The sequence below is a fragment of the Hemitrygon akajei genome, chromosome 15, assembly GCF_048418815.1.
Source record: "Hemitrygon akajei chromosome 15, sHemAka1.3, whole genome shotgun sequence".
Lineage (NCBI taxonomy): Eukaryota > Metazoa > Chordata > Chondrichthyes > Myliobatiformes > Dasyatidae > Hemitrygon > Hemitrygon akajei.
The window spans coordinates 92,950,603-92,964,505 of NC_133138.1; the positions used below are offsets into that span (position 1 = coordinate 92,950,603).

The following is a 13,903-nucleotide window of genomic DNA, read 5'->3' on the forward strand; positions in this document are numbered from 1 at the left end:
TATTGGTCCCCCTGGGATTCAAGTGCAACCCGTCCTTTTTGTACAGGTCACACCAGCCCCAAAAGAGGTCCCAATGATCCAAAAATCGGAGTCCCTGCCCCCTGCTCCAATCTCTCAGCCATGCATTTATCCTCCACCTCATTCTATTCCTATTCTCACTGTCGCGTGGGACAGGTAGTAATCTCGAGATTACTACCTTTGCAGTCCTGCTTCTCAACTTCCTTCCTAACTCCCTATACTCTGTTTTCAGGACCCCTTCCCCTTTCCTATCCATGTCATTGGTACCAATATGTACCACAACCTCTGGCTGTTCTCCCTCCCACCGCAGGATATCTTGGACGCGATCTGAAACATCCCAGACCCTGGCACCTGGGAGGCAAACTACTATTCGAGTTTCTATCCTGCGTCCACAGAATCGCCTGTCTGACCCCATGACTATAGAGTCCCCTATCACTACTGCCTTCCTCTTCCTTTCCCTACCCTTCTGAGCCACAGGGCTGGACTCTGTGCTGGAGGCATGGCCACTGTTGCTTCCCCCAGGTAGGCTGTCTCCGCCAACAGTGCTCAAACAGGAGTACTGATTGTCAAGGGGTACAGCCACAGGGGTACTCTCTAGTACCTGAATCTTCCCCTTCCCTCTTCTGACTGTTACCGACTTGTCTGTCTCCCGTGGCCCCGGTGTGACCACCTGACTATAACACCTTTCTATCACCACCTCAGTCTCCCTGACCAGACAAAGGTCATCGAGCTGCAACTTCAGTTCACTAATGCAGTCCCTTAGGAGCCACAGCTCGACACACTGGGTGCAGATATGGCCGTCCGGGAGGCTGGGAGACTCCAGGACCTCCCACATCTGACACCGAGCACAGAACACCGGCCTCACACACATACTTCCTTTCCGCAATTAACACAGGTAAACCCACCGTGCCTCGTTACCACCTATGCCCGTTGAGCCAAAGTCCTACCAGTCTGCTACCTCTCACTCCGCTGCCTGCTGGATATGACGGTCTTCTTTTTAAACAGGCAGACAGACAGACATACTTTATTGATCCCAAGGGAAATTGGGTTTCGTTACAGTCGCACCAACCAAGAATAGGTAGAAATATAGCAATGTAAAACCATAAATAATTAAATAATAATAAGTAAATCATGCCCAGTGGAAATAAGTCCAGGACCAGCCTATTGGCTCAGGGTGTCTGACACTCCGAGGGAGGAGTTGTAAAGTTTGATGGCCACAGGCAGGAATGACTTCCTATGACGCTCAGTGTTGCATCTCGGTGGAATGAGTCTCTGGCTGAATGTACTCCTGTGCCTAACCAGTACATTATGGAGTGGATGGGAGACATTGTCCAAGATGGCATGCAACTTGGACAGCATCCTCTTTTCAGACACCCCCATCAGAGAGTCCAGTTCCACCCCCACAATATCACTGGCCTTACGAATGAGTTTGTTGATTCTGTTGGTGTCTGCTACCCTCAGCCTGCTGCCCCAGCACACAACAGCAAACATGATAGCACTGGCCACCACAGCCTCGTAGAACATCCTCAGCATCATCCAGCAGATGTTAAAGGACCTCAGTCTCCTCAGGAAATAGAGACGGCTCTGACCCTTCTTGTAGACAGCCTCAGTGTCCTTTGACCAGTCCAGTTTATTGTCCATTCGTATCCCCAGGTATCTGTAATCCTCCACCATGTCCACACTGACCCCTTGGATGGAAACAGGGGTCACCGGTGCCTTAGCCCTCCTCAGGTCCACCACCAGCTCCTTTGTCTTTTCACATTAAGCTGCAGATGATTCTGCTCACACCATGTGACAAAGTTTCCCACCGTAGCCCTGTACTCAGCCTCATCTCCCTTGCTGATACATCCAACTATGGCAGAGTCATCAGAAAACTTCTGAAGATGGCAAGACTCTGTGTTGTAGTTGAAGTCCGACGTGTAGATGGTGAAGAGAAAGGGAGACAGGACAGTCCCGTGTGGAGCCCCAGTGCTGCTGACCACTCTGTCTGACACACAGTGTTGCAAGCACACGTACTGTGGTCTGCCAGTCAGGTAATCAATAATCCATGACACCAGGGAAGCATCCACCTGCATCACTGTCAGCTTCTCACCCAGCAGAGCAGGGCGGATGGTGTTGAACGCATTGGAGAAGTCAAAAAACATGACCCTCACAGTGCTCGCCGGCTTGTCCAGGTGGGCGTAGACGCGGTTCAGCAGGTAGACGATGGCATCCTCAACTCCTAGTCGGGGCTGGTAGGCGAACTGGAGGGGGTCTGAGTGTGGCCTAACCATAGGCCGGAGCTGCTCTAGAACAAGTCTCTCCAGGGTCTTCATGATGTGGGAGGTCAATGCCACCGGTCTGTTGTCATTGGAGCCACTGGGGCGCGGCGTCTTCGGTACAGGGACGAGGCAGGACGTCTTCCACAGCACAGGAACCCTCTGGAGACTCAGGCTCAGTTTGAAGACATGGTGAAGTACTCCACATAGCTGGGGGGCACAGGCTTTGAGCACCCTGGGGCTGACACTATCCGGGCCTGCAGCCTTGCTTGGGTGGAGATGTTTCAGCTGTCTTCTCACCTGTTCAGCTGTGAACCCCACCGTGGTGGTTTCAGGTGTGGGAGGGGTGTAGTCACGAGAGCAGGGTGAGGGGCTGTGAGGAGGGGTAGGAGGGGAGAGTGGAGTATGTGTTGGTTGGGGGCCAACAACAGATGAATCATGTGGGGGATGGGCAGGGGCCACAGTGTCAAATCTGTTGAAGAACAGGTTAAGTTAAACTTTTCCCGCTGTACTGGCTGACGTCACACGCCTGCACAGTCTTGGCTCTCTTTTACCCTGAGTAGTAAAATGCCTTCGCTCTGGAAATCCTTAGCCATTCCACTTGCAGCCTTCTTGCTCCGAATGGAACACTCTAATTACTGTTCTCCATAAAGTATAAAAGTGTTTGTCTGAGCTGCAAGATTGAATCTATCTTCCAGACAATGACGTGCAGAGGTAGATTTCCCTTTCAAGTAAATAATAACATAATTTGTTGTATATTAGTAGACCTAGCTGAATGGTACATGACAGGATGAGGCTCTAATGAGACTGAAAACATTGAAGATTCTGGTTTTTGCCGGAAGGTTGTGTGCAGCATCAGCTTCCTTGGATTTTGCCAGAGAATCATTTGGAAAGACCTTCGGATAAGGAGGAAATTCAATAGGTTTTAAGTAGGTCTGCTACATGGTGCACATAACAAGCATTTTACCAGGATGACTGTTGAGCAAGTTTGGCCACCGTTTGAGGTAAAGATCTGTCAATCTGCTTGGAGCTGCAGTCAGGTTGAAAACTTCCTTCACTCACTGGAGGTACAAATGTTTCTCCTCACAGATCTGAACTGTCCCAGAAAATCGAGGCTATAAAACAAAGTTCTGATGATTAGTGTGAAGTTGTGGGTTGGGGTGATGACAATTTTATTGTCAGTGAGTGGAGTCAATGAACTCCACATGTTGTCTGAAGTTTCATAGAGTGATGGTGAAAGACCTCACTGTCTTTATGTGTGAGCTCTCAGCTGTTGGCTGTGGTATGATACAGGTCCAGAGCATAACTTTTTAGTCACAGAGAGCTACCACGTGAAACAGACCCTTTAGCTCAGCGTCAGTGCCGACTATTTTCACCAAACTTACACCATTTCATTCTCCTCACATTCCCACCATTTCCCTACAGATTCTATAATTTACCTATATATTAGGGATAATTTATGTTTAATCCATGGCCCACACATATTTGGCATGTGGGAGGAAACCAGAACCACTCAAGGGAAACCCATGTGGTCACAAGAAGAACTTACAAAATCCTCAGGACATCAGGATTGAACCCAGGACTCTGAGACCATGAGTAGAGTCCTCTGGAAGGTCAGAGTAGACATGTAGCTGAAAGAGATGGGAAGATTTTAAATGTTTTTTTCTTGTATCTGTATTTACTTGGAAGATGAACACAGTCTGTAGAAGTGAGGCAAAACAGCTGTGACATCATGGACTGTATAAAGATTACAGAGGAGGAACTGCTTGCTGCCCTGAGGCAAATTAGGGGGGGATAAATCCCTAGGACCTGACAAGATATTCCTTTGGATGTCGTGGGAGGTGAGTGAAGTAATTGAGGAACTGAGGGCAAGATTGCTCCATTGGAGGGAAATGAGAGATTGTTGTGTTCTATGTGTAATCGAGACATGGCTTACTCTTAGCACACTTTGTACAGCTATCAGACTTGAAAGCCTCTCATTTCACAGGATGGACTGAACTGCTGATTTGGAAAAGGCAAAAAGTGGAGGTGTGTGTTATATGACAAATTCTCAGTGGTGCTCCAATGTGATAATTTTGTTGAACTCGTTTCCCCCCAGCTTTGAACACCTAACAATCAAATGCCATTTATGTACCTGGAGAGTTATCCTGCACAATCCCGACTGCGGTTCACATACCACCAGTGGCCGATCATAATCAAGCATTTGTGATACTGCAAGATGTCGTCTCCAAACAAGAAACAGTTCATTCTGACGCATTGCAAATCATTGTTGGGGGCTTCATCCAGGCTTGTTTGAAGAAAATCTTGTCCAATTATATCAGCTTATAACTTGTAATACCAGAGGTCCAAACATGCTATCACTGTTTTACTGAGAAAAGGAATGCCTACTGTTCCATGGTAAGACTGTATTTCAGTAAATTGGATCATTTGGCTGTACTCCTACCTGATGCAGGAAGAGGCTGTATTCAAGACCGATGTCCAAGAAAGTTGCAAGAGGTCCACGTACAATCTACAGAAAACCATCTCAGGGGTGAAGTGGCAATTATGGACTAAACTTGAATCAATGAAGGAAGCTCAACAGTTGTGGCAAGGTTTAAATGTTATCACCTCTGATTAAGTTAAATCAAATGACATTGGCAAGAACAGGGATTCACTTCCCGATAAGTACAATGCCTTATATGCTCAGTTTGACCATCAAAACATGGAGGAAGCATCACGAACTCCCACAGCCCCCAATGGGCCTGTGATTTCAGTCTCCGAAGCCAACGTGCAAGCAGCCTTCAGGAAGATGAACCCATGAACAGCATCCAGCCCAGACAGGGTAACTGGCCAAGTACTTAAGACCTGTGTTGATAAACTGGCTAACACGAGGAAACCTGCAGATGCTGGAAATTCAGACAACAACACACACAAAATGCTGGTGGAACACAGCAGGCCAGGCAGCATCTATAGGGCGAAGCGCTGTCGACGTTTCGGGCCGAGACCCATCGTCAGGACTAACTGAAAGGAAAGATAGTAAGAGATTTGAAAGTAGTGGGGGGACGGGGAAATGCAAAATGATAGGAGAAGATCGGAGGGGGTGGGATGAAGCTAAGAGCTGGAAAGGTGATTGGCGAAAGTGATACAGAGCTGGAGAAGGGAAAGGATCATGGGACGGGAGGCCTCGGGAGAAAGAAAGGGGGGGGGGGAAGCACCAGAGGGAGATGGAGAACAGGCAAACAGCTAAATATGTCAGGGATGGGGTAAGAAGGGGAGGAGGGGCATTAACGGAAGTTAGAGAAGTCAATGTTCATGCCATCAGGTTGGAGGCTACCCAGCTGGTATATAAGGTGTTGTTCCTCCAACCTGAGTTTGGATTCATTTTGACAATAGAGGAGGTCATGGATAGACATATCAGAATGGGAATGGGACATGGAATTAAAATGTGTGGCTACTGGGACATCCTGCTTTTCTGGCGGACGGAGCGCAGGTGTTCAGCGAAACGGTCTCCCAGTCTGTGTCGGGTCTCGCCAATATATAAAAGGCCGCACCAGGAGCACCGGACGCAGTATATCACACCAGCCGACCCACAGGTGAAGTGTCGCCTCACCTGGAAGGACTGTCTGGGGCCCTGAATGGTGATGAGGGAGGAAGTGTAAGGGCAGGTGTAGCACTTGTTCCGTTTACAAGGATAAGTGCCAGGAGGGAGATCGGTGGGAAGGGATGGGGGGGGGGGGGGACGAGTGGACAAGGGAGTCACGTAGGGAGCGATCCCTGCGAAAAGCAGAAAGGGGGGGGAGGGAAAAATGTGTTTGGTAGTGGGATCCCGTTGGAGGTGGCGAAAGTTACGGAGAATTATATGTTGGACCTGGAGGCTGGTGGGGTGGTAGATAAAGACAAGGGGAACCCTATCCCGAGTGGGGTGGCGGGTGGATGGGGTGAGGGCAGATGTGCGGGAAATGGGAGAGATGCGTTTGAGAGCAGAGTTGATGGTGCAGTGTGAGGTACCCACCTGCTTCAAGCAGACTTCACTTACAGTGTACTGGTGCCTAGGAAGAACCTGGTGACCTGCCTCAATGCCCATCATCCAGTAGCGATTATATCCACAACGATGAAGTGTTTCGAGAGATTAGTGATGAAACATATCAACTCCTGCCTGAGAGCTCCAATTTGCCTATTGGGGCAACAGCAGATGCCATCTCATTGGCTCTTCGCTCAACGCTGGGTCAGCAAAGATGCATACATCAGGATGCTCTTCATCAACTACAGCTTGGCATTCAGTACCATCATCCCCTTAAAAATTAATCATTAAGTTTCAAGACCTTAGCCTCAATACCTCCTTATGCAATTGGTTCATCAATTTCCTCACTTGCAGACCCCATTCAATTCAGATTGACAACAACTTCTCCTCCACAATCTCCATTAGCACAGGTGCACCACACGGTTAGGGGATTAGTCCTCTACTGTACTCACTTTACATTTATGACTGGGTGGCTAAGCACAGCTCCAATGCTGGTTTTAAGTTTGCTGGCAGCACCACTGAATCAAAGGTGGTGATGAATCAGCGTACAGGGGGGAGATTGAAAATCTGGCTGAGTGGTGTAACAGCAACAACCTCTCTCTCAGTGTGAGCAAGACCAAGGTGCTGATCATTGACCAGGAGGAGGAGAATGGTGGTCTATTAGCCAGTCCTCATCGGAGAATCAGAGGCACAGAAGGTCAGCATTATTATTTCTTTCTTTTTTATTTTTGCACACTGGTTTAAAGCCCAAGTTGGTGTGGTATTTCAATGATTCTATTATGATTATTATTCTATTATGGTCTTATTGAGTTTGCCCCCAAGAAAATGTATCTCAGGGTTGTATATAGTGACAAATATGTACTTTGATAATAAATTTACTTAACATCGAAATTGGAGGAGCTCTAGCAGAGTTATTTAGAACATCATTTGCACTGGTGATGTGCTCGAGGATTGAGGATAACCAATGTGGTAAACTGGATCAGCAAATTTGCGGATGACACCAGATTGGAGGTATACTTGACAGCAAGGTTGACTATCACGGTTTGCAGCAGGATCTGGACTAGTTGCAAAAACAGGCTGAGAAATGGCATATGGAATTTAATGTAGACATGTATGAGGTTTTGCAATTTGGGAGTACAAACCAGGACAGGACTTGCATGGTGAGTGGTAGAGCAGTGAGGAGTGTGGTAGAACAGAGGGATCAGAGAATACAGAGCAACAATTTCTTGAAAGGGAAGTCACAGGTAGATAGGCCCCTAAAAAGAGCTTTTAGCACATTGGTCTTCATAAATCAGAGTACAGGAGTTGGGGTGTATATTGAAGTTGTACAAGATCTTGGTGAGGCCTGAGCTGGAATATTGTATAAAGTTCTGGTCAACCACACACAGGAAAGATAGCAATAAGATTGAAAGAATGCAGAGAAAATTTATAAGGATGCTTCCAGGACTTGAGGATCTGAGTTATAGACAAAGGTTGTACAGGTTGGGACTTTATTCCCTGGAGTGTAGAAGATTGAGGGGAGATTTGATACGTATACAAAATTATGAAGCAGTATCCATCGTAAGGACGCCCACCATCCAGGCAATGCTTTCTTCTCATTGCTGTCATTGGGAAGGAGGTACATGAGCTTTAGGTCCTATACCACCAGAACATAGAAATTTACAGCACATTACAGGCCTTTCGGCCCACAATGTTGTGCCAACTACTCTAAAAACTGCCTAGAATTTCCCTACCACATAGCCCTCTATTTTTCAAAGCTCCATGTACCAGGTTCAGGAACAGTTTATTCAATCTTCATGCTCCTGAACCAAAGTGGGTAACTTCATTCACCTCAACTCAGAACTGATTTCACATCCTATGAGCTAACTTTCAAAGACTTTACAACTCATGTTCTCAGTATTATTTGTTTTATTTATTTTTCCACAGTTTCACAGTTCCACAGTTTCTCTTCTTTGGCACATTGGCTGTTTGTTAGTCTTTGGTAAGGAATGTACCATGGTCAAAGGTAGGGCTGGGGTTGATGAAAGATGGGGGTGGGGTGGGGTGGCGTGGCGGTGTTGAACTATGTATCTCAGGCCGCTGACCCAGGTAACTGGTGTTCGACTGCAAGCATTGAAGTGGTGATACTGGGACCCCACGTTTGAGCATTTCGGCATATGCTTTGAACAGAGGACTGGGAGCACGTGACCACCCAATCCTCCCCACCATACCCGCAGGGAGCGTGAAACCCTCCCCCTGACCTGTAGTCTGAAAGAGAGTCTCCGACTGTCGCTCCGCCCCCTCACTGGTGGATACTGAGAGCTGCCCAGTACCGGGTCCATGCGTTTTCTTCGTGGGGAACCGCAGAGGGGGTGAGTGCACCCCTGCCCAAAGACCAGGGGCCGGCGGGGAGCAGACACGCCGCTCGCTCCCCTGCGTCAACCGGACGGCGCTGACGGTCGCCCGAGCGATTCCACACCGAGAGCGGCAGGCAAGGGTTCACCGGCACTGCACCTAGTCCAGGAGCGGTGGGCTTTAGGGACCAGGAAGTGGTGGGAGCGTTTTGGGAACCGGAGCGGCGGGCGGGAGTTCACTAGGTCGGACTCAGACCAGGAGTGAGAGCGGATACGGTTCTCACCGGGACCAGCCGGAGCAAAAGCAGCCGCAGAATAGGTGCGGTGGGCGGGGATTCACCGTGGTAAGACTCGGACCGGACCGGGAGTAGGATCGTGGTGTGTGCAGCTGCCGCTGTCGAGGGAGCCGGGACGATGGGAGCGGTGATGGGGACATTGTCCCTCCCGACCAGACAGAGAAGACGTTCCCGAGGTAAGAGCTCGGTGCCGAAGCCTCATTAGGATGGAGAGCACGTTCTTACTGCCGAGCTTGGTGGGAGGAAGGAGGGGAACGCGTACCCTCCCCCCTCGGAGAGGTATGCCCCGACTCGGTAAGTGGAAGAGTTCCCCAACCCCATCCTGGAGCCAGTGCGCTGTCCGCCCCCGGGAGCGGTGGTGGTATGATATGGGCCGTCCGCCTACAACCAGTGGGCTAGGTGTAACAGCAGCGAGTGAACGGTCAGCGCTGGGTTGTATTGCAAAGGGTACTCATTAGAATTCAAAGAGCCCTCTCCAAATTATCTAAAGGCAAAATACGGGATATGCTGGAACGTGCTGAGACGGGTCACTGACTGCAATCCTGAACCCGTTCCTGTGTGGCTGCCAAGTGTTTACAATACCCAGTGCTTTGCACTACCCGGGTCGCGGGGCCAAAGTTAATTATTTGTTTTTAAAAAGGACGTCATTCGGAACTTGGCAAAACGCAGGTTGTTATATGCTCAGGCGATGTGGGCTCGCTGGATATGCGTGCGGAGCGGAAGCTCTGCCGGCTGAGTGTAGTCACAAGTTCAACACGCATTCTTGCAGTCTCCATTGTGTCCCGGGGATCATCGTGTTCTATGCTCAAACACGCAAAGCGGCAGGTGGTACATCGAAGAATAAGGCCCTTTAGCCCACTGATCACCCTCCCGACCCTTCTACACTAATTTGACATGATATCAAGCAGTTGTGGTTGTTATTAATAAAGAACAACCCGTACCAGTGAGCTCAGCCTGACACCAGCACCGGACCTGATCGCTCGCCTGCACTCCGTCCCAGCACCCGATGACGAGATCCCAGCCAAAACTCCCAACTTCCCCAAGTCGCCTTCCTTAGCCCCGGAACACGGAAACGCGCCGCGTAGAACGGTGCAGGGCAGTACAGAAACCTGCAGTCTTTAACCGTGCAATGATGTTACATTAAGAGTGCACCAGGTTTTGGGGGTCAGGTGCATTTTGTTGAGATCGAAAGAGCATTTATTTATCGATTTAGTTCTTTAGAGATACAGCACTGAACAGGCCCTTCCAGCCCACCAAGCCTCGCTGCCCGGCATTTTTTTTAAATCCTGAAAATGATGTGGTGAAATATTTAAAACATAGAACTTTCACAAGGCCAGTGAGTCTGGTGCAACCTTTGGAACCACTGGGCCTTGTATGGAGGGTGTCAGACGTTTGGAGCTGTATTCTAACTTTTCTGTTGACTTTTGTTGAGTAGTCAAGTTAGGTCGTTTTTTAAAGAATAATATATGATCTCTGTTTGATTTGGAGAATTGCATTTTAGAGGGTTGTGTGTGTGTGATGGTGGGGAGACACTGGGAGAGGTGGTAAACACCAAGGAGAGATGTGAAAGGGAAAGAGCAGAAGGATGAGATTTGAGGAGATAGCCCAAGTCCAGAATCAAAGGAAGCACAATGCAGAGGTGTTGCTTGGACATGAACTGCGACCTGTAATTAGCTGGACTGCACATCATCTCTGGGAGATTGTCTAGTTTCAATCAGTTTTAGTTATGAGACAGCTGGATCACATGAGTTATAGAGCACAGGCTACCCGAGCTTGTCCCATTTCCCGTTTGGCCTTTAACTCTAAACATTCCTATCATGAATCTGCTGAAATATCTTTTAAACATTGTAATTATACTTGCCTCCAACACTTTGGCATCTCATCGCACAAACCCAACACCTTCAGTTTGAAGGAGTTGCTCCTCAGTTCCCCTTTAATTTTTTCACCTCTCACCTTAAACCTTTGCCTTCTAAGTTGTAGACTCAACGACTGAAAAAACAGTCTTCCACCATATCAATGTCCTTCATGATTTTATAAACCTCTATAAGGTCACCCCTCAACCTCCTCTGCTTCAGGGGACAAAGCTCCAGTGTTACCAGTCTTCCTTTATGACTCAATCTTCCAATGGCCAGTAACTTTCTCATGATTCTTTTCTGCATCCAATCCAGTTTAATAACGTCCTTCCAATAGTGAGGTGAGCAGAGCAGCATTTCATACTCCCGAGTGTAGTCTCACTATTACATCCCAACACTTGTATTCAGTGCCCTGTCCGGTGATAGCAAACTTGCCAGCTGCTGTTTTCACCACCATGGATCATATGAGCTTTAGGATAATAGCTGGTTGTGGGAGCTTCAGGACCACATGTGAGTTTTGGAACCAAAGGTGGCTTGATGCAGAGAAGTGAGAAGCAAAAAGCGATGTTGTGGATTAGATCAGGCATAGGCAAGATTGTGAGTGCTGAGAGGTGTTTGTTAAGACAGAAATGTCTGATTTTTGCCATTTGATCTGAATTTGTTGAGAGAAAGCATATTGCCACGTGGAGGCAATGCAAAAGCACTGAAGCTTCTAGACGCTAGAAAACGACAGCACAGTACAGGCCCTAAGGCCCTCGATGTTTTGCTGACCCATATATTTCTTTAAAAAGATACTAAGCTCACACTACCCCGTAACCCTCTATTTTTCTTTCATCCATGTGACTGTCCAAGAGGCTCTTAAATACCCCTAATATTTTAGCCTCCACCAACATTCCTGGCAAGTCATTCCAGGCACCCACAACCCTTTGTGTTTTAAAAAAAACACTTAGCCCTGATGTCTCCCCTAAATTTCCCTCCCTTAACTTTGCACATATGCCCTCTGGTGTTTGCTGTTCGTGCCCTGGGAAACAGGTACTGGCGATCCACCCTATCTATGTCTCTCATAACCTTGTAGACCTCTATCAAGTCCCCTCTCATCCTTCTGTGCTCCAACGAGAAAAGTCCCAGCTCTGCTAACCTTGCCTCATGAGACTTGTTTTCCCATCCGGGCAACATCCTGGTAAATCTCCTCTGCACCCTCTCCATAGCTTCCATATCCTTCCTGTAATGAGGTGACCAGAACTGAACACAATAAAGTGTCATCTCACCGGAGATTTGTAGAGTTGCAACATGACCTCTCTACTCTTGAATTCAATCCCCCTATTAATGAAGCCCATCATCCCATAGGTCTACTTAACTATCCTATCAACCTGTGTAGCGACCTTGAGGGATGTATGGATTTGAATCTCAAGATCCCTCTGTTCATCCATATAACCATATAACAATTACAGCACGGAAATAGGTCATCTTGGCCCTTCTAGTCCGTTCCAACGCTTACATTCACCTAGTCCCAGTGGCTCTCACTCAGCCCATTACCCTCCATTCCTTTCCTGTCCATATACCTATCCAATTTTACTATAAATGACAATACTGAATCTGCCTCTACCGCTTCTACTGGAAGCTCATTCCATACAGCTACCACTCTCTGATTAAAGAAATTCCCCCTTGTGCTACCCTTAAACTTTTGCCCCCTAACTCTCAACTCATGTCCTCTTGTTTGAATCTCCCCTACTCTCAATGGAAAAAGCCTATCCATGTCAACTCAATCTATCCCCCTCATAATTTTAAATACCTCTATCAAGTCCCCCCTCAACTTTCTACGCTCCAAAGAATAAAGACCTAACTTGTTCAGCCTTTCCGTGTAACTTAGGTGCTGAAACCCAGGTAACATTCTGGTGAATCTTCTCTGTACTCTCTATTTTGTTGATATCTTTCCTGTAATTCAGTGACCAGAACTGTACACAATACTCCAAATTTGGTCTTACCAATGCCACACTCTTAAGTAACTGACCATTAACCCTGTACTCAGCCTTCTGGTTTGTCCTTCCAAAATGCATCACCTCACACTTAACAGGATTGAACTTCATCTGCCACTTTTCTGCCCAACTCTGCATCCTGTCTATATCTTCTTGTAACCTTCAACAACCTACAGCTCCATCCACAACTCTTCCAATCTTCATGTCATCCGCAAACTTACCCATCCTTCCGCCTCCTCATCCAGGTCATTTATAAAAATCACGAAGAACAGGGGTCCCAGGGCAGATCCTTGCAGCACTCCCCTAGTCACCGACCTCCAAGCAGAATACTTCCACTATTACTGTCTGCTTTTTTCTTGTAAGCCATTTTAAAAATCCAAACAGCCAAGGTTCCACTGATCCCATGCCTCATGACTTCCTGGATGAGTTTCTCGTGGGGGACCTTGTCAGAAGCTCTGAGATGTCATGGCAGGTGTGGGCCGAACATCAGCTCAGGAAGACAGGTGTGCAGAAATGGTTTATACTCATATGAAAGCTTTAAAAAGCCCAGAGTGGAAGAAGTAAGTGTGATTTCCACCGAGAGTTTGTTAGGGCAAGTGCAAGGTGGTGTGAAAGCAAAGGTATGAAGATGGAGAACCTAAAGCAAATAAAAAAACAAATGGATGAACTTATTATGGGAACAAGGAAATGGCAGATGAGTTGAATAGGTACTTTGGATCTGTCTTCACTAGGGAAGACATAATCTCCCAGATGTAATAGTGGCCAGAGGACCTAGGGTAATGGAGGAACTGAAGGAAATTCACGAGGCAGAAAATGGTGTTGGGTAGACTGATGGGACTGAAAGCTGATAAATCCCCAGGGCCTGATGGTCTGCATCCCAGGGTACTTAAGGAGGTGGCTCTAGAAATCGTGGACACATTGGTAATCACTTTCCAATGGTTTATAGATTCAGGATCAGTTCCTGAGGATTGGAGGGTAGCTAATATTATCCCACTTTTTAAGAAAGTAGGGAGAGAAAACAGGGAATTATAGACCAGTTAGCCTGACATCAGAGGCGGGGAAGATGCTGGAGTCAATTATAAAAGATGAAATAGCAGCACATTTGGATAGCAGTAACAGGATCGGTCTGAGTCAGCATGGATTTACGAAGGGGTAATCATGCTTGACTA

At 47.6% G+C, this 13,903-nt stretch overlaps 1 protein-coding gene across 1 annotated transcript in view; it reads left to right on the forward strand.

Annotated features, from left to right (window-relative positions):
* The first annotated feature begins 8,369 nt into the window (after positions 1–8,369).
* The window catches only part of LOC140739092 (A-type potassium channel modulatory protein KCNIP1-like), a 249,115-nt gene continuing 243,581 nt past the window's right edge, over positions 8,370–13,903 (forward strand). The window contains exon 1 of the mRNA XM_073067037.1: positions 8,370–9,081. Within this exon, the coding sequence (XP_072923138.1) occupies positions 9,024–9,081 (58 nt within the window). The 5' untranslated portion in view covers positions 8,370–9,023. The remainder of the gene's footprint in view (positions 9,082–13,903) is intronic.